This window comes from Aptenodytes patagonicus, chromosome 2, assembly GCF_965638725.1.
Source record: "Aptenodytes patagonicus chromosome 2, bAptPat1.pri.cur, whole genome shotgun sequence".
In the NCBI taxonomy this organism is placed as follows: Eukaryota; Metazoa; Chordata; class Aves; order Sphenisciformes; family Spheniscidae; genus Aptenodytes; species Aptenodytes patagonicus.
Genome location: NC_134950.1, coordinates 143,848,146 through 143,868,069, shown reverse-complemented (window position 1 = coordinate 143,868,069; position 19,924 = coordinate 143,848,146). Strand labels below are relative to the sequence as shown.

The following is a 19,924-nucleotide window of genomic DNA, read 5'->3' as shown; positions in this document are numbered from 1 at the left end:
CAAATAACAAAGTATCTCTCTCTCCCTTAAAGATTTTTACCTGTCATCTCAAAATACATATGCCAAAATACGAGTTTGCAAACATGCTCTCTTTTGCCTGCAAGCAACGGTATCACCGTTTGTCCAACTCCCATCGTATGGGTTTCAGTTTTAAATTATTAGATCATCTCCCTGAAGACAGGGCAATTACAAAGTAAAGGCAGATTAACATTTTCTTTCACAATTCTTACCTTCAGTATTAACAATAAACAAATGCTTGGTGCTTAAATATTAGCAGATTACACAGTTGCCACAGGCCACTGTGGGCGTGTGACCTTCATTCTTGCTAAGGACCTGAACAGAAAGTTGAAGCTATCAAAGAGGGTACTTGGAAATAATTTGCAGTTTCATGCAGGAGTATCAAATAATCCAATGAAGACCTAAATCGTTTATATAAGGCAGTGACTGTAATACTATGCAAAAGAGTTCACAGAAACTCTCCATAATTTGCAAAAGTTTTAAGATACCTGACAACAATAATTAAAAACTTCTCATCTCCTTAAGAAACTGCGGAAACATTTCCAGCATTTTAATTAGAAACTATTCTGATTTTAGCTTGAATGATTTTGGCTTCTTATCTGTGAGCCTATTTTGTTACATATATTTGCATAAAGCAATAACTGTTTCATTAAAACATTAAATTTACTTCTGCTGCATAGCCCCCAGAATATTTTTATGAGATCATTTAGTTGCAGTAGAAATTATGATGATGTCAAACTGAGCATTCTGATTTAAAGATAGGAATTAAAAAAAAAAATCCTAAAATTACTTTCAGGCAGGCATGTTCAGCAGAGAGGAAAACAGAATTAAAACATTTTTATTTGCCAAGAAAAGGATTTCCATTTTCTTTGAGGGCACTGCAGCTAAACTAAAATCTAAAAATGCCGGATTAACCAAACACGGAGCAGAGTTTAAGATGCTAGAGAAATTCTAGCACTATTCTTTCAATGTTTTGTTAACCAGGAGTTCTTCCATTTCATTCCCTGGACACTTGGGTTGATGTCAGCACCCTGACATCACCAAATAAATTCAGAACAGTACGTTTGCCGCCCCATGGTATGCTACTGGTATCAGATGGCAATGTAGTTCCCTTTTTGCCATCAACTGTCAAAAACGTAGTAGAATTCCAAAAACTTCTTTCTGACCAGTTGACCAAGCCCTTTGAAATGCAAAAAATTAATGCTTTGCCTCATGAAAACGCTGGGTGATCACTCAGTGGTTACTCCTCACAGCCTTCACAACCTGTGCCAGCCCAGGAAGTCTTCAAACAGTGAACAGAAAAGCCAGGAGACCTCACACTAGTTTTCATTATATATCCCTTTGTTTAATCGAACTGTGGGTCACACACAACACAAAGTACCCCCAGGCTTTCAAAGCCACAAAAGAATTGTAGACACATATTCTGTATAAAACTTTCTAAAAACACTGAAGGAAAATAGTATATTTGACAGTCTTCTTCTGCATACCTTGCTAAGCTCCTTCCATGATTTTCAAAAGTTCAGTGCCCTCTTTTCCCTCCTTCCCGCCCCACCTATCCACAAGAAAAAGGGAAAAAGCTGGTTTACTATCCTTAACATGTCAATGGCACACAGAATAAGGAACTATTAAGTGCTATTTTAATTATACAGTATTTGGGTTGAATGTTTACACACTTAAGTATTCTGGTTTGGGCTATTCTCATAACTGAGATACTGAACCTACCGGTTACATGTAATGGAACACCAAAAGCAAATTGCAAGAGGCTTACAGTCACTACCATTTTTCTTTACTGTGAGAAGAAAAGAGAAGCCCAAAACTTTTCTAGTACAATGTTCACAATGCAGAAAAGACTGAACCCATTGCTTCACACCAGTCAGCCTTGAAAGAAAAGATGCAGACCAAGTAACTGATTTGGGCATGTGAACAGAGTAAAAGCAATTGTAGAAAGTTTGTTGTTGCCATGTTTTTCTTCCTTTTGAACAGCATCAACATGGGACTAATTCATGATCTTTACAAAGCAGTTTCCAGTTAGACTGACACACAATGGCAAGCAGCATTAGACAGGTGAAGTGACAGGAAGGAGGAAGGCTGACTTGATGTCAGTGACAAAAACTATTTTAATGGAAATGTGAAATTATTCAAAAATTTCTTCCCCTAAACACGTGAAGATTTCTCTAGTCAGATTCAGACTGCACAATGGGCTGAGAGCAGGAATCAGCCAGACACAGTATTTTTACATATCGCATTTTTTCTAATGGCTTTTCATACTCAGTGCCTCACTTACAGGTTTCTTCTGCCAAAGATCTGTTAAATCAGTGATGTTCCATCAAACAGTAGTTGTCAAACATGATAAAGACCTACAATAATAAAATACGTGACCAAGAGGTTTTAGTAGCCGAGGATCCAGGGAAGAGTGGAAATAGGTTGCATTTCCAAGGCACAGAAAGATGACAATAATAACAAACAGCCTGCTGTTTGTTCAGTAATACTAATTTTCAGACCTCTTTTCTTCTATCCTAAAATCAGACCTATATGTATCAGGTCATGCAATGGATGGATGTGACAGGAAATTCACGTAACAAAGGATAGATGATAATGCTCGACTGTTACTGCAGAACACACCTTTCAATTAAGTCCTTTAAGTAGGGAGCCTCCCACCCTGCTACTGATACAGGACAACATCCTAGTCTCTCTCCCGCACCGTAACATCACACACTAGACCAGAGACTCGACTAAGAAGCTGTAGTGGGCAGCTGGCATAAAAGAACTGCAGAAAAAATGCAAAGCAACACCACAAACACGCAAAAGTAGGAAGAAGCATTAAGGCAGGAGATCTCATTTCTCAGTGTAGGAAACCATGTGTGTACACGTTTGAACACAGACCTCCAAACCAGAGTTGTGTGCACAGGCGTAGAATCTTTGTGTCATGATCCTGCTGACGGCCTTTTATGTTTTGGAGATGTTACCTGCATTTTGATTAACAACTATCAGTCTTTGATGAAAGATGTAGTCAGATGCCGCTCAAGCTACTCCAACACTAAATAATTTGCTCTAATTTATTCCTTAAAAAACTATTCTAATTCACTGCTTTGCTTAGATAAGTGGGCACATTTGCTAACTTCCCAGAATTAAATATCCGTTGACTGAGGGAAAAACCCAAAACCCCAAATAAGTGATGGTTCTATTGGCTGACAGAGTTTAGGGAAGTTGGGATAAGCAACAGCAACTTAAATATGAAGACAATTAGAATTTCTTCCTCCTACTGGCTGGATGATTGGCATTTGGCTCGGGATCATCCTTGTGAAAGCATCCTCCCCTGTAGACTAAGTGCACTTTTAGGCAGTACGCAAACACTATCAGGAAGAAGGTAGAAAAATGTGTGCCCTTCTATGACTCCATATTCTGAAATGTACAGACATTTTTTCCAGTACACAACATCAGAAAGAAAAACAAAGAACAGAGAGTGCTAGTTGTTGTTCTCTCCTCATCTCCTTGCAAAGCCGGCACTAAAAAAAGACTCCAACCTGCCAAGGAACCTTCTTTGAACCTTCCCTTTCCTGCTAAGTTTAAACTTATCCTCTCAGATAGAAATGAAGCTCGGCTCCAGGAAAGAACATTTTTAAAACTTCAGTGAATAAAGATCAGGTAGTGTTCACCTACAGAAACTGAAATATGAAATAAATACAAAATTGTGCATGAAACTGGAAAAATCTGTGGTCAATGGCATTTTATACAACAATCTGAATTCCAGTAAATCAATTTCAATTATGAAGGAAGTACCAACAAGATTACAGTGTCACAAATGGAGAGAAAGAAAAAATAATCTCTATTGGGGAAATAACAAATGGAGTTGAAATATATCAAATCACTGTTCTTGTCCTTTTCCCAAAGTTTTCAGTTTAAGAAAAATTTGTTCAACTATAGCAGAAATATTCAGACTTTGATCCCATATGCTTCCCTCCCTGAGCAGTTCCACAACTGCTCAGAAAAGTTATGTTTTAAATTTGCTCAACAGCTGTTTAGCTCAACAGCCAAGGCTTTAATACTCCAGAACACTAATTACGTAAAGGCATCTAAGGAGGAGGGAAAAAAAAGTCAGCTTCTATCTATTTATAAGGTTGGCTAATAACTATGGTCATCTAGCTACACAACACCTTCTTCCGTATTCTAGCTTTGGAATTAAGGTTGCTTTTTGCAATTCTTCAATTGCCCTAATCATCAAGGTCATAAAAATCATAGTTGGAAAAAGCATATTTATTATTCTTCTGCTAGGTCCCCGTAATTGCAAAAATAACCTTTAAAAGCCTTGAAATTTTTACACTGATGAGAATTTTTTTAAAAAGTAGACTTTAAGGGTATATTATCTTCACATGGGATTGATTTACAGTGGGACCTGAAGATTGCAAGAAAATTAAAGATTACATGCTAATACCCTTCAAGTAAAACTATTTTCTCAATATTTCTGTTTTGAACAGAAGACATAATCAAGTTCCAGCTATATAATTTGTGGCTAATCTCAATATAACCTAACGATAGTTCTACAGGTAACTACAACTCTAGGATTATCATTGCTGGCTTACCAAAACTTAGACCTTAGCAGGTCAATTTAATTCTGTATTCTGGCAGCTTTTAGAAAATAAGATATGCTGGTCAAAAAGCATTTAATGTGCTTTAAAAGGTCAGTTTCCAAAAGACTCTTCTTCCATTTACAATATATCATTAACCATCTGCCTCCCTGATCAGTCTGTTTTGCTGTCAGACATTCCTGTCCCAGATACCTGAGAGAGGCGCTGGAGCAGTACATTCTTTATCTGCTTTCCATGAAGCACTGCACTTCACAAAAAAAGGTGATCCTACATGTCTTAATAAAGACACATCTCTGCATTTCTCTCCACATTACATCCAATTTAATTAATCTAGCAGTATGCAATAAGATGCAGTGTCAACATCTTTTTTCACTATTTGCACCTATTTTTAATCAAAGAGAAGTAGCAATAATTCAAACAGCACTAATATGGCTGGGGAGTCTTCACCTGTCCTAAGGACAATTTGTGGAGCAAGAATTAACAGTTTCAAAAGCAGTTATCTGTCCTATTCATTGCAATCACAGTCACCTAAAATATTAACAGTAATAATGCCAAAAATGTGGAAAGACTAAGGAGACAAGACAGGCTCATATGAAAATCTGCAACATCTACTGAAAACAAGAGGCTATTGGGACACTAGTTGACTGAGAGCTTGGGTAAGAACCAAAACTGTCTCACCTTCTCAGCTTCCACAGCAAACACTGTGGTGTAACTATGCCCCACCTAAAACCAAATGAAGCTCTTAACTGATGGTATGCCCCAGACCCTCCAGAAAGCCTACATCTAAATTCAGTAAACTCAAGCGATGGTGCTTGAGAAGGAACACAAACTGTCAGGCATAAGAAAGGCTGCTGTGGGTATGAAAACACTGTCTATCCCACAGACAGGAGATGTGGAGAGTAAAGAATGGAAACATATTTCAGAATAACTAAAGCAATCACAAGTTGCAGTGGTATTATTTATTACAACAAACTCAGATTGGATAAGTTTTCCAAATATGATATCTGGGTTAAAAAAAACCCACAATGACTCCTCCCATAAAAGGTCCCAGGTGCCTGTTCCCAGAGGGATATAAACCTCCCTTCAGGTCTGGTCCAAAGCCTTTGAGATTGGGTCTCCTGCTGAAGAGATGAGCACAGTACCAACATTATTTATGCTAACATGGGCTGGCTGGTAGGGAGCAAGTCTGAGGTGATGTGGAGGTCATAGTCATAAAGGCAACAGTAACCTAAAACACAAATGCATGAAACCTCTTTGTAGCTAGGCTTTTCATCTTGACCTTCGTACATTTTAATATGGATAATTCATAAAATGCTATAGTGCTTAACAATTCTTATGTGTACCAATAATTCAAAAACTACCAAGCTAAGAAAAAAACCATAAGGATCACTGCATCGCATGCAAGGTTCCATCATCTTCACCACTAAGGTCACTCCCCTTTACTCTCCCAGACTTCTAAAGGGAGAAAAAAGCCTCAGGGAGTTAGAATTTCACCAGCTGCCTGACTCCTACAAGCTAAGACTGCAGTCATCTTCTCTGTGTGTTGAGCTAGAATTGACCAGCACTGTTAGAAAAACGTGTAGGGACCAGCTAGGCTAATCAAGGCAAATACAACCATAAACTTGCCTAAAACAGAAGGCAGTTATTCCTTCTACAGCAAGGTCAGTTCACATTTGAATACATAAATAAGCCAATCAGAGACACATCTTTTAAAAAACAAAAACAACACAACACTAAACCATTTGCAAGGGCAGTCTGATTTTTTATTTCTGCTTCCATAGAAAATTCACATCACAGTTTTCCTTTTAAAAATGCTACTATCAGTCCAGTTACTGGGCTATATATAGAAAATGGGACAAAAGACTTCCAAAGAGTTTAGTATAAATATTTAAGAGAAACATGGTGACAAAGTTTTCTTGGTATTTGTCATGGTTTAACCTCAGCCAGCAACTGAGCACCACACAGCCGCTTGCTCACTCTCCCCCCGTCCCAGTGGGATGGGGGACAGAAATGGAAGAGTAAAAGTGAGAAAACTTGTGGGCTGAGATAAAAAGATTAATAATTGAAATATAATAATAATAATAATAATAATAATAATAATAATAATAATAATGATAGAATATACAAAGCAAGTGATGCACAATGCAATTGCTCACCACCTGCCGACCGATGCCCAGCCAGTCCCCGAGCAGCACCACCCCCCCGGCCAGCTTTCCCCAGTGTATGTACTGAGCATGACGCCACATGGTATGGAATATCCCTTTGGCCAGTTTGGGTCAGCTGTCCTGGCTGTGCCCCCTCCCAGCTTCTCACTGGCAGGGCATAAGAGGCTGAAGAAGTCCTTGATTAGTGTAAGCACTACTTAGCAACAACTAAAACATCGGTGTGTTATCAACATTGTTCTCATACTAAATCCAAACCACAGCACTGTACCAGCTACTAAAGGAGGCTTATAAAAAAGATGGCGGCAGACTTTTTAGCAGGGCCTGTTGTGAGAGGACAAGGGGGAATGGCTTTAATCTAAAGGGGGGTAGATTTAGACTAGGTAGAAGGAAGAAATGTTTTACGCTGAGGGTGGTGAAACACTGGCACAGGTTGCCCAGAGAGGTGGTGGATGCCCCATCCCTGGAAACATTCCAGGTCAGGTTGGACGGGGCTCTGAGCAACCTGATCTAGTTGAGGATGTCCCTGCCCATGGCAGGGGGGTTGGACTAGATGACCTTTAGAGGTCCCTTCCAACCCAAACTATTCTATGATTCTATGATTCTATAATACTAGGAAGAAAATTAACTCTATCCCAGACAAAACCAGGACAGTGTTTCAGTTCCATTTTTTACTTTTCCTCTTCTGAACATTTAAACTGACTGTTGCTCACTGGCATTTAAATAACTAGTGGGTACATTAGTTGACCAAATAGTTCTATGACAATCTCACAATTTTGCCTATGCAAAATGGGGTTACATCCCCAAGGCTACATTCTTGCACCGCACCTCTTATGTTTAGGGAAAAAGCCCTAGCACCTCTGTGGTTATCCCATCATGAGCCAAGCATGAAGGCTTGTCAGCGAACGAACCACCTGGTCCACAGAAAACACCATAGACCTCATTTTGGTAAAAAACAATTCCTTCTCATTTCTCTGCTGAGCAGTGGAAAACGCAAAAATATCTATAAATGCAAGGCAGTAAATAGTCCTGTGGTCGTAATACAAGACAACCCTTCACAGGTTTCCAGCTTAAGGTATTTCTATGCTCAGTGTTACATTAGAGCATGCCATCCACATAACTCTTTATGCCGCTTTGCTGTGAACCATATTAGGGAACTAGTCTCACTTAAAGCAAACAAAAACAATTTATATTAAAAAAAAAGCTGGGCTAATTTTGCCAAGTCAGTTACCCACTCTAATTCACCCTGGCACCATTACATTACCCTACTATTGCTATTGAATGTTTAGTGATACTCAAGTTGAATCACAGCTTCAGGGTTACCACTGAATTAAAAACACAGCAACCCAGTGGTTCCGGAAACAAACAGGTACCTCTCCACGCCAACCCAACCAACAGAACAGCTATGTGAGTTCAGCCCTGGCATCAGAGCAGGAAGACAATCAGTCCAGTATCATGAAGGCAAAAAAGGCAAAGAACCAGTCCCTGAGGCCTGATCCAGCCTAGTCTAGGACTCAAAAAAAGAACCAATAACCTCCTAAAACTATGGAAGTAGTGATGATAGTAAGAAGAATTTAAAATTATTTTAAAAAGGTTTGGCTGGGCCTAAGTCTGCCAATCTAAGTCCCTACAAATAAAACATGTGTTTGTCTGTTTGCAAACTCCACTTTGCTCGGCCTCTGAGGGTCAGATCCATTAGCACGCTCCACTGCCTCAGTCACAGCATGATGCAAAAAACAATCCATCTATGAGCAAAAAGGCACATGCGATTTAAGATTTTTTGGATTCCAGAAGTTCCACCAAGGTGCACATCCAGCACCGCCGCAGCCCTGGCTGAGCACGTACAGACATTTCAGACACACCGACCAGGCCTCCCCACTCCAGCCCAGCAACCATGCATGCAACACGTCTAATGTGCATTGGCAGAACTGTATTAAGCATGAAGCACAGCAACCCTCCAAAACTGTGGCAGGTGGTTATCATTCATGCATAATGCACAAATTCCGCTGGCAACAGAGAATCCAAATTCCCCCCTCCCAGCTGGGTGCCCTAATTGCTAGCAACTGCATCGGGTTCTGGTCAACTCCCCTGTCCCCCCAGCGCCCCTGCCTGAAATAGAGATGCAAGCCTTGCTGTTTGAAGATCCTCCTGGGAGATCCCCATCTTTTTATTTCCCACTGGCTGACTTAGATACTCCCTAGTCAGCATGCTGGCTGTTGCGATACCTGTTCCTGGACACCTCAGATTGGAAGTAGAATTAGGAAACCTAAGCCAAGTGGATAAAATTTACGCATGGAGATGTTGATCTAGAGAACACCAAAAAGTCTTCTTAGCCTAAATGCCAGGCTCTAGTTTTCACATGGCCAAGAGTAAGCCAGTGAGTAAGGCAGATCTTCAAGGAAACCCCAAGAGTGAGCTTACTGGTGAACATAGAAACAGTTCTTGCAGGCTGCCTAGGCATGCCAGACATCAGAAGCATATGAATCCAGCAGCTGAGGTTAAGCACCTCAAAAGTATCCAACAAGGGGAATTTGATCAGGCTTGTGACAAGCTCTATTTCTTCTGTTTCTTCTCTAAATGTACATAGTTTGGTGCACACATGTGCACTTCTCTGCTCTCTCTCAAATGTTTCTTTTTTTCCATCTTTAGAGAAAAAGAAAAATGCTGACAACCCACTCCTTATGAGCAATTTCATCCTTTAACACACTGGGGTTTGTGCAGGCCAAGTAACATTTTTGGTAAGGAATATAATTGCAATTGCACGTTTCTAAGGTATTGTAAATAGCATGAAATTATTTTAAAATGTTATGAAAAATGCATTTGCAGTGTTCCTTTAAGTGTTTTAACAAAGCTTCCGTTGAAATTGCTTTATTCCAAAGCAATCGAAGATAGAGTATTTTTATAAGGACCTCTTTATCTCCCTGCAAATGACGGAGATACAGATACTTTCCAGAAAGAGAATGCACCAGAAAATACGCAACCTTATGCTGTACTAGCCATAGTTACCTAGCACCATAAAACATCAGCTGCTCTGTTTCTGAAGATTGTGTCGTAGCTGAAGCAAAACAGCACGATTAAGTCACAGTACTGCTCAGAGGCCTTATGCAAGTTAGGTTTGGCGCCATACGAACATACAGGCTCTATTCAGTACGGTCAAGCCATTCTATAGCCAAAGCAGCAGCAACTCCACAGATCAAAAGCAAAAAGGAAGCTAAAATTAAGCAGCACATTCATGCCATCTTCCAGGAAATACAGTATCACATACCTCCTTGTCATACTCCTTGGACAACATAGATAATAAATAAAATAGATATTGGCCTAAACAAGCTGTTCAGAAGACACACTGTTATCATTCAGGGCTGTAAGATTGTCTACATTACAGGATTAGGAGGAGTGCCTTTAACATGTCATTTGAAGCACACTTGGAAGAGCTTCTCTAACCTCCTGGGACACAAAGCTGCATAGAAAGAGGAATTCATCTCCCGATGCGGTAAGATCCAGATAACTTAAAATACTTTTCCATGGGCATCACAACAGACGGAGACACACATGAGTACATGTAACTGTTGGGTCCAGTCACACTCTCCCGGAGCTGTACATGAAGCGAGGTCACCCTGCAATTCCTCTTACAGGGACACCATAATGGAAAAGAGCAAGTTTCAAAAACTTTTTAAAACCACTGGCAGTTGCAACATGCGATCCCATCAGTATCTCTCTAACATATTAAAGACATAAATCAACCTCTTTCACCACCTCCTCTCACCCCCACCTTGCTCTGATAAAGAAAGGTGGGGGGAAATAGTAGTACAAAGAAACAGATAAACTCAACTAAGACAAAAAACGCAGTGTAATAAAGCTCCTTTTCAGGGTATCTTGGCGTTCACTGCAGAAGAGAGCTGTAAGGACTTTTTCCACAAGAGAGTTGCTCCACGAGTGGCTTCCCTGGGATTATTCTTGCCAGCGGGCCCCGTAATGCACTGTGCACCTTGTGGGATTAGGACTCAAGCAGTCCCCTAAGGGTAAACGTCATGAGCAAAGACTTGTGCAGTAAAAGAAATCAAAGGAAACTAAACACATAAACAATGGCGGGGAGGACAGGGAAGGGGAGTAAATGATTTGCTTTCTCCTCTGTTTCAGTTGCAGTCATCATGCATGCTACTTTGTACTCAGAAAAGGTTTGAAGTTATCAGCACTCATGCAAATTCAGTGTCCCTTTATCAGGCAAATTCTGATCTCTTAAGAAGTCAAGATGCAGTAATAAGTCATAAGCGGCATAAATACACGTTTTTTCTGAGGGGGAAAGTGGAAAGACGAGTCTTATGATACATAAGGTATTTAAGAATTTACACACTTATGCACAGTTCCAAAATGTAACTATACATCAGCAAGTACCACTGGACCTGTACAGACTAGCAATAGGACTTTCTACGTGGATCTTACACGGTGCTATCACATCCAAAAAAATTACCATGGTGCCATTAAGGGTCATGACACTATTAAGTCTACAGTACACAAACTCAGTGATGCTTCAGGGAAACAGAGATCCCTCTCTCCTTACTCACCAACCACTTTCCCCCCACAATTTTGATCCCACTGAGTGGCTGGAGCCTGTCCGTAAGGGACTCCACTCCTTTCACGGACACAGTAGCCCATCGTGATGCTAGGATCCCTCACCTGTTCCTTTCTGAGGGCCCATCGAATCCACATGCAATGCAATGCAATTCTTCTCTACCATTTTGCTGGAGGAAGGGAAGAATGGCATCAATACGGGCAAGAAGAGTGAATTCAGTTGTTCCCAGGCACATCTCACCCTACTGTTATCACAGGGGAAAGGAGCACAGGAGAAGGAGCTGAACGAAGAGGCACGATGGAGCTGGATGATGCACAAAGGAACACGCTGGGTATGCACAACAGCAACATAACCGACGCGGCATGGTGGCACCAGCATCTAATAGTTTTGGCATTGTTTGGAATCACGTTCATTTAGAATTGCACTGCCATGGTGTTTGTATTTCAGCCATTGCTTATGCAGACCTCATGAATTCACATCGCCCAGTGCAGGCATTGGATCATTTCTGCACACAAAAAGGCCCATAGAGCCAGGGCCAGTGGCATCAATCCTTCACAGAACTCCAATTAATTCAGTCAAGGTGATGCATCTTGCAGGACTGGGGTGTTCAGTGGGAAATGTCTGACTATATTAACACCAAGACGTACAAGGAGCCTGAGACGGGGACTAACTATTTTTGATATGACAAGGTTTAGGATTTTAAAGGTAACTACGGCAGTAACCAGAAAGAACATGTAACTCCACTGATGCAGCTTCCATAGTAAACAGTTCCAGAAAAACACAAGCAGGAAGAGAATAAAAAATTGTTAAATATACCAAAACTGCATAACAAATTTTCTTTACCTTGCATTAGAAACATCCCAAATATTGTCATGTAAGTAAAGTCAGCAACAAATCTCTTTGTGTTACCTTATTGATATACTTCTGACAATCAGGCATTTGTTCTTCAAAAGACTTATGCATGCACTTAAAATCAAGCATGCAAGTAGTCCCACCAGGTACTGATGTAAAGTTCATGCCTTCACTTAAACAGTCATTTTACAACTAGCTTTTTTAGCATGTGATATTTGTGTTCACTTTGTTCATAACAGTAATTTTTAAATAACTTATACATTCTAGGTAATGGAGACAACCAGTATGGATATGCATATGCCCAATGGATAAAAGTTCACACATGCACAAAGAAACAATTACATTAGAAAAAGAGAGATACACCACAGTATTTAAAAATCATCTTCTATATCAGTACTGTGCAGTTCAATACAAGTATCAAAATTTATTCACATGCTATCCATAGCAGAGATGAAGTTTAATGGGGTACAAGTGCTTCCATGCTAAGCCCACAGTTTTTACACAGTTTCTAAGCTTTAATTTATCTACTGAAATTATTCAAGTTTGGAATTTTCTTTAATGCAATTTTTAACTGTTTTGAGTGTGGCTTAGTGGTTATGAAATACAAAGTTTAAAAATATTACATATACTAGCTCCCATTATAAATATCGGTTTCTGACCTTATGTTGAACGGACAAAGTAGCACAGTGGCAAAGGCAAAATCAGCTATGGAAAGAGGTCTCATTGAGAAGTACCTTTAGAACTTCCCACTGAAAATAAGTTTATATTTTACCAAGCAGTAGGACTTTAAAAAGATAGCAAGTCACACTTTGCACATGCACGATACAACAGCTATGCCCAGAACTGTGTAGCAGTATCTGGACCAAGGGTAGCTTACATTCACTCAACAGGCACAGTTAATTTTGCTGTAAAATACACACCGGGTGAATGGCAAGGGGCATTAGCTAGACTATGTAACTTTAGAAGTAGCTGGCTAAAGGGCAGAAAAAACATTGTGATTGCATTGTTAAACACTCAAAATGAAGAAATAAAGCATGATACACTATGTAAAACATCATTATTGCCCTGTACATGTGTTACCATAAAGACTTTCCACATAGCCTGTCTTCTGTGCAATTCAGAAAAAGAAGACAGTACCTATGATGGTAATTTAGTTACCAATGGGGTAAAAATCTACTGGAACATCTCACCTGCAGTTTTAACTGGCAATTGGTGCAAATATAATTTACAGTGCAGTTTTCACAAAACACTTTCAGAAAACGTTTTCAAAGATTCAGAAAAGACACTGATGTGCAATATACATTGTTTAAAACATTGTATAAATTGTAAGACACTGAGTAGCATACAATGAAGAAAATTAAATGGCACTGTAATGGACATTAAAGATTCTGTGCATAAAAGCTTTGCCCATTTCTTGATACCTGAGTGCTTAACTATGCAGCCTTAACAGTATCCCATTTGGGTTTTCCTTTTGACAGACTGAATTCCTACAGTCTGCTTAAAATGTCAACATTTGAAATCTTGCAAGCGAAGAACAATTGCATTCAATCCCAAAGCCTCAAATGCCTAAAAGGGTGCAATTAAAAAATTACAGGAAGCGGTCATGCAGGATACTGGCAAGGAAAAAGTACTGAAGGGATTTTAGAAAAATCATTCGACTCACCAGTCCATTGTTTGGCTGAGGTGAAAAAGGCAAACATTACTGAGATGCATCAGTGAGGAAGTTAGAACACAAATCAAGGCCCGTGCCTGCAAGCACATGTGAATAACTTCAGGCCCAGAAGCTCTCTTTACGTGGCAAAGTTATTCATATGTGTGATTGCAGAACCTGAGCTCAGACATTACCGTTAAGAGTACAAAATGCTTACATTTTGCCACTGACTTCAATAAAAATAGAAATTCATCTGTGTTTAACAGTAACTATTTCACCTCAAGAAGATAAAAACCCTTCAAGTCTCACAACGTAACTTAATAATTAATCCATTCTAGCTGCTCCCAGCTCTACTTTTTTTTTTTTTTAAATGTAAGTCCCAAAACACATTCAAACCTGCAGAAGCTATGTAAGGGCTGTAAACCCTGCAGTACAAAGTGCTGTTATCTCTGTCTTGTAATGCACCAAGGATGTTTACGACACTAGTGACAAGCCATTGTTCTTTTCATCAGGTATCTCTCTGCCAAGCTTGATGTAATCGGAAACATACTACATTCAATTCAGTTTCTCCTTAAGTGTTGAGTCTTTTCAACATACGCTTGTAAAGAATTTGGTGATCTGAACTGTGTAACAAGCCAAGCCAAAAGAAAAAGGACCCCATGCAAATGTGTAGCATGGAGCACACTTGTATACTACCGGATTAGACAAACACTAACTACATACACAACATTTTTTAAGTGTATGTGAGTAGTATGGATTCAAATGCATTGCGGATTAAGAACTGCTGCTTGGAGAGGAAAGGTAAGTAGATGGTTCATAAATTCAGTGAATGGAAGACTTTTAAGTCTTTTAATACCAAGAATTTGGTAAGATGTAACTGATGTACTGCGTGTACGAACCAGTGGGCAATCAAAAAAGAAAAGCTAGACAGGACAGCTAAGATTTATAAATAATAAACATAAGATTTGGGGATGACTGTTTCATATACCCCAGCAGAGGAATCACATGTTGCCCAATCCATTAAAACAATATGCATTTCAGATAACCTAAGTTCCTAGTGAGGAAGGTGTTGACAGGAGCAGCTCTGTCATGGACGCATTGAAATAAAGGAGCGTACAACTCTGGCCAGGCTGAGCCCACATGTGCTGCTTTGCATTCTTTGGAGAAGTTTTGTTTTCCAATGTTTTTTCGATACAAGTTTCATCACCGACTTCAAAAAAAGCAGGATGTGGCCCAATTTTTTTTATAAGTCTCAGTATTCAAAAAAGAAAATGAAAGCCTTAATGAAAAAGTAGTAAGTTTTGAAACACCAACACTACATATAAATTTATCTGCCATTAGGAGTGGAATACCTATTTTTATATGGCCTTGATCCAGCTAATGGCTAATTTTTTTTCTGGGATGGAAGTGTATTATTAAACAATTGATGAAAGTATTTCAATTCATTTATCCTTCTGAAATGGCAGAAAAGCCTAACTGACAGGTATCAATCTGACAGGAGAGCTGAGAGACATGAAACCGGTTGGAAATAATAATCAAAAGTGAAAACAGAAGGTAAAAACGGGTATATGGAGAAAATGGGAGAAAAAGCAAAAAGGGACTATCACGCTAAGGCCTGCAAGTGGGGCAGGGCCAACATCAGTGCCCGCTCTGGGCACGGCGAGCCCGACAAGGTCCTGACCTCCCAGCTGCTGTCCCAAGGACCCACCGCATTCTCTCGTCCAAAAAATAAGTGTATGTATGTATATTTTTATGCATCTATATATTGTGTGTGTATGGCGGGGTGCTTACTGAGGCACAGCTGGGCCTAACAGCGCTCGGCAGAGCCGCGGCCGGGCCGGGGCGCGGGTGCCCGGCGGGGCGGTGCGCGGGCCGCGGCAGCGGGCCGGCCGCACCGGTGAGGGCCGCACCGAGCCGCGGCGGCGCCGGCACGGCGGGACTAGCCACCTCCCACCTCCCCGGCACCGGGAGGCGGCCGCGCAGTGTCACGCAGACGGTGCATTACAAGCAGAGAGCAGGCCCGCTCCCCGGCCCCGGGGCTGGCAGGTGGGGATCCCCGCCGCGCCGCCTCTGTACCCGCCGGTACCGAACCCCGCCGGCCGGGAGGCCGCCCCCGCCGCGGGCGCTCGGCGGCCCCGCAGCCCACCCCCCTCCTCCCCCGGGGCCGGCGGCGAGGAGCCGCGGAGCCGCGATGAGGAGGAGGAGAAGGAGGCGCCACCCGCCGAGTTTCGCCAAGGACAGGCCCGAGGTCAAACCCGGCAGCCGCCCGCCGCCCGCCTCCCGCCGCGGCCCCTTCCCCGCCGCCAACGGCCGTGCTGGCGCGCGCCGAGAGCCCGCCGCCCGCGCAGCCGCCGCCCGCGCCGCCTCCCCGCCCGCCGCCGGCGGTGACTTACCTTGGCAGCCATGCTGTGCCCGGCGCGGCCACCCCCTTCCCGTCCCTTCCTTTCCTCCCCTCCCCTTCCCTCCCTTCCGACCGCGGCAGGCAGCTTCCCCGCCTGCGCACCAGCCCGCCAGCGCCGGCCGTCACCGCTCTCCCAGGCACGGACGGGGCGCTCGGCGCCGCCAGCCCATTGGCTGCACCCCGACCGGCCCGGCTGCAGCCCGCGTGATCGCCCGGCACGGCCCCGCGGGCGCCTGCGGGGTCCGCGCTGTGCGCTGAGCGAGGCGAGGCGGCGGGAGATGCGGCCTCGGGCACCGGCGGGCCGCGGGCGTTTCGGGGCGGGCACCGCCTCACCCCTGTGAGGGGTCCGGTTTACCTCAGGTTTTCGCCTCAGTTTACGGCTGACGGCCTAGCAGCCTCCGAGTTGCCTCAGAGGGACTCCGGACTCCGAGGGGCCCTGCAGCCCCTCCGGCCGCTGGAGAGAGCCCTGAGTGACCACGCCGCCGATTAGTGACTCGTGCTGTTAAGCCGAGGAAATGCCCCCAGCGTGTTCGGAGGACGCCGGGGCAAGCAGCGGTAGGATGCCAAACACCTTCACAGCAGCCATGCTGGTGTTGCGCCTCTCAGCAAACCCTGCTCTGCTGCCCAGAGCTTTCTTTCCCGCGAGTCAGACTGCTTGCTGTTCGAGGGATGTTTCATCCAGTTGCTGTATCCCAAGGCTTCATTCTGGGATGTCCCAAGAACGAGCCGTGCTTCCAACCAAATTTTGTTAATGCTGTTTTAGTTCCTAAGTCAGCATGAACATGACACGTAAGCAGCCCCACTAGAGTCCATGGCTGTACCCAGGATGACCACAAGTATGGCACACTCAGCCTCACAGACAGTTTGCAGACTGTCTACAGACAGCCTGTCTGGGCATGTTTGGCTGCCTAGCATTTGGCATGCAGGCCTGCGGCTGTGACCAGGGCAGTGCCAACGCCCGCTCTGGCTGGCCTCGGGGCTTCTGGCTCCAGGGGGGATTTTAGGCTGGCCTGAGGTTGGTAGTGCAGACAGGGAACTTGTCACGTGCATATAGCTAAAGGTTGCTTATAAGAGTAGCTCAGGAGTGAGGTTTTGCATTTATAATTGGGCATCGAGTTAGTTGTAGCTTTGAGGTGGATCTTCCAGCACTTTCCCTAAAGTGAATTTCGTAAAGATACTAAAAAGGCAGAGGATCTCAAAGCTGGATTTATTACAATATAAACCAGAACAATTAACTAATTAATTGTCTTTAATTGTCTTAGAGGGAGACAGTAAAGAAATTAAAAGGATTCATAAATGCATCTGCCCTTTCCCACTATATATCTTTGCAGGATGGCTCTTTCTATGTTTGTTTTCAGTGCAATGTGTTGACGACTTTCTGGTCTCCTCTGTGTCCCTCGGAAGTTTCTTCCATCACCTGTGAGGCCTGGCAGCATATCTACCTCCTTTGCTTCTCAGCAGTCTTCCAGTCTCTGCCTCTTGTAAAACCCTCCCACTTGCTGGATTCTCTTCCTTTTCTACCTGTCCTGCATCCGTGTGCCTGCTGCACGTGCTCGGCTGTTCTGTGAGACAGCACAGCCTTTCTCTTCTTGCTGCATCTCCCTGACCTAGAAAACGGCAGTTAGAGCAAAGCAGACTTGGAGCCTTCCTCCAGCCGCACCTTTTCAAATGAACAGAAAAAACAGTTTATGTAGTGCCTATCTGCAAACAACTAGATAAGTAAATACTGTCACCTTGCCATAAATGAATAGATAATAGTCCATTTATAAACAACAAAAAACAATCTCAGATTATTTTAATAATACCACTAAGAAGAGAAATATTACAGAGAGGAAATAGCATAACAATTGTCTTAGAATACAAATACAACATTCTGTGAATATACAGAAGCCAGGATATTTAGATGTGAGGCTGAAAGTCTGTCCTATTGAGCTTTATTTTTGTGAAAACAGGCTTCAATGGGATTTTTTTTCCATATAAGACTGCTAAGAAAATTACTACAGTTCTCTGTAGTATACTACAGTTCTGCAGTATACTGCAGTTATACTGCCACATGGTCTTGAGCCAATTGCCAAGGAAAAACACAAGCAAAAAACCTGCCTATGTTTCAAGTAGACTGATGGTGAAATTCAGAGAGGTAAATATGAAAGGATGACCCTTGAAAGCCTCATTCAGCTGCTCCCTAAATGTGACAGAACCTGAGCTCTTCTAGCACTTAGAATCATAGAATCGTTTGGGTTGGAAGGGACCTTTAAAGGTCATCTAGTCCACTCCCCCTGCAACAAGCAGGGACATCTTCAGCTAGACCAGGTTGCTCAGAGCCCCATCCAGCCTGACCTTAAATGTTTCCAGGGATGGGGCATCCACCACCTCTCTGGGCAACCTGTGCCAGTGTTTCACCACCCTCAGCATAAAAAATTTCATTCTTCTATCTAGTCTGAATCTACCCATCAGATTGGACGGGGCTCTGAGCATCCTGATCTAGTAGAAGATGTCCCTGCTTATTGCAGGGGGGCTTGGACTAGATGACCTTTAAAGGTCCCTTCCTATATCTAGTCTGAATCTACTTCATTTCCCAGCCTTCAAGAGCTCCAGGTGCCTCAATTCCTGAGCATGCCTTCAGCAGTGCCTTGGTCCCAGCAAGGCTGGAAGGTCATTGCCTAGCTTACATGAAAACCTGTGTGCAATCAGCATAAAGGGTTTGGCCTGGCAGGTCTCTGACCGTGTCCAATGTGCACATACAGGCCCAAGCTCCTTATCTTCATAGAAAAGGCAGTGAAGGCTAATGTCCATTTTTAAAATGGCATGTGATATGACTGTAGTAGATTACAGCACTCTCTTTGGCTACATAAGCAACTTGTTTTCAAAGTCCACTGTTGACTGAGGTTAGATTCAGGCCCATGTGTCATACTCCTTTCAGTACGTTTTAACCACAAAGCCATAGACTGCTCTGGGGAATAGAGGAGGAACATTTTTCATTCTTTCTAGTGAAGCTGTGTCATTGTGCAGAGGAGAATCCAAGATCAGCTGGACTGGAGAGAAGTGTGACTCTTCTGTATGGTAAAATGCGATGGGATGAGGGTAAAATTGTGAGTCAGTTTTAATTACAAAACATATAAGCATTTCTTGGAGAAGTTAGGAAATTGTGTCTCCTCAGCCAATGGCTTTTTCTGTGTCGTATATGTAATACTCACAAAACAGAGCACACAATCATTCCAGGGCTCCCCTCTGCAATGAGAAACGACCTAGAGTTGGCTCCTTGTGCCCTCTTATGATACAGGGAATCTTGAGTTTGTTTGTACATATGGGGACAGGTTTTACAGGAAGAGCTGTTGCTTGTTTCTGAAATAAGCCACAACCTATTATCTGGACACGGTCCTTGAGGTGAAAAATTAGGCTTTGATTGTTTTCATGTAGAAGAAAGAATGAGAGCTGATTCACTACTTGGTGTTGTAACTATTAGGGTATTGTATAGCGGGGCAACCATATCTCAATAGGCACATATGATCTTTGCTGAGCTTATTAAAGATTACCCTGGGGAGACTGACAGCATGGGGCTCATGATTTTTTAGACTTGATAACGGACTGAGAAAGGGTCAACATTTTCCTGTTGACTAGTGTAAGGCAGAGCTCAGTGTGCTAGCTATTTTGGATCTTATTCTGACATTCATTACTCTTTCTATG

General features: G+C 42.6%; 1 protein-coding gene across 2 annotated transcripts in view; it reads right to left on the bottom strand.

Moving 5' to 3' along the window:
• SLC25A13 (solute carrier family 25 member 13) overlaps nt 1-16,291 on the bottom strand; it is a 106,033-nt gene extending 89,742 nt beyond the window's left edge. The window contains exons 1-2 of one of the 2 annotated variants that reach the window (XM_076331463.1): nt 16,233-16,291; nt 13,852-13,866 (exon numbers count right to left, since the gene is read on the bottom strand). In XM_076331463.1, the coding sequence (XP_076187578.1) occupies nt 13,852-13,866; nt 16,233-16,244 (27 nt within the window). In that variant the 5' untranslated portion in view covers nt 16,245-16,291. The remainder of the gene's footprint in view (nt 1-13,851; nt 13,867-16,232) is intronic. The other variant, XM_076331464.1, reaches the window with a different exon arrangement.
• Between the last annotated feature and the right edge of the window lie 3,633 nt (nt 16,292-19,924).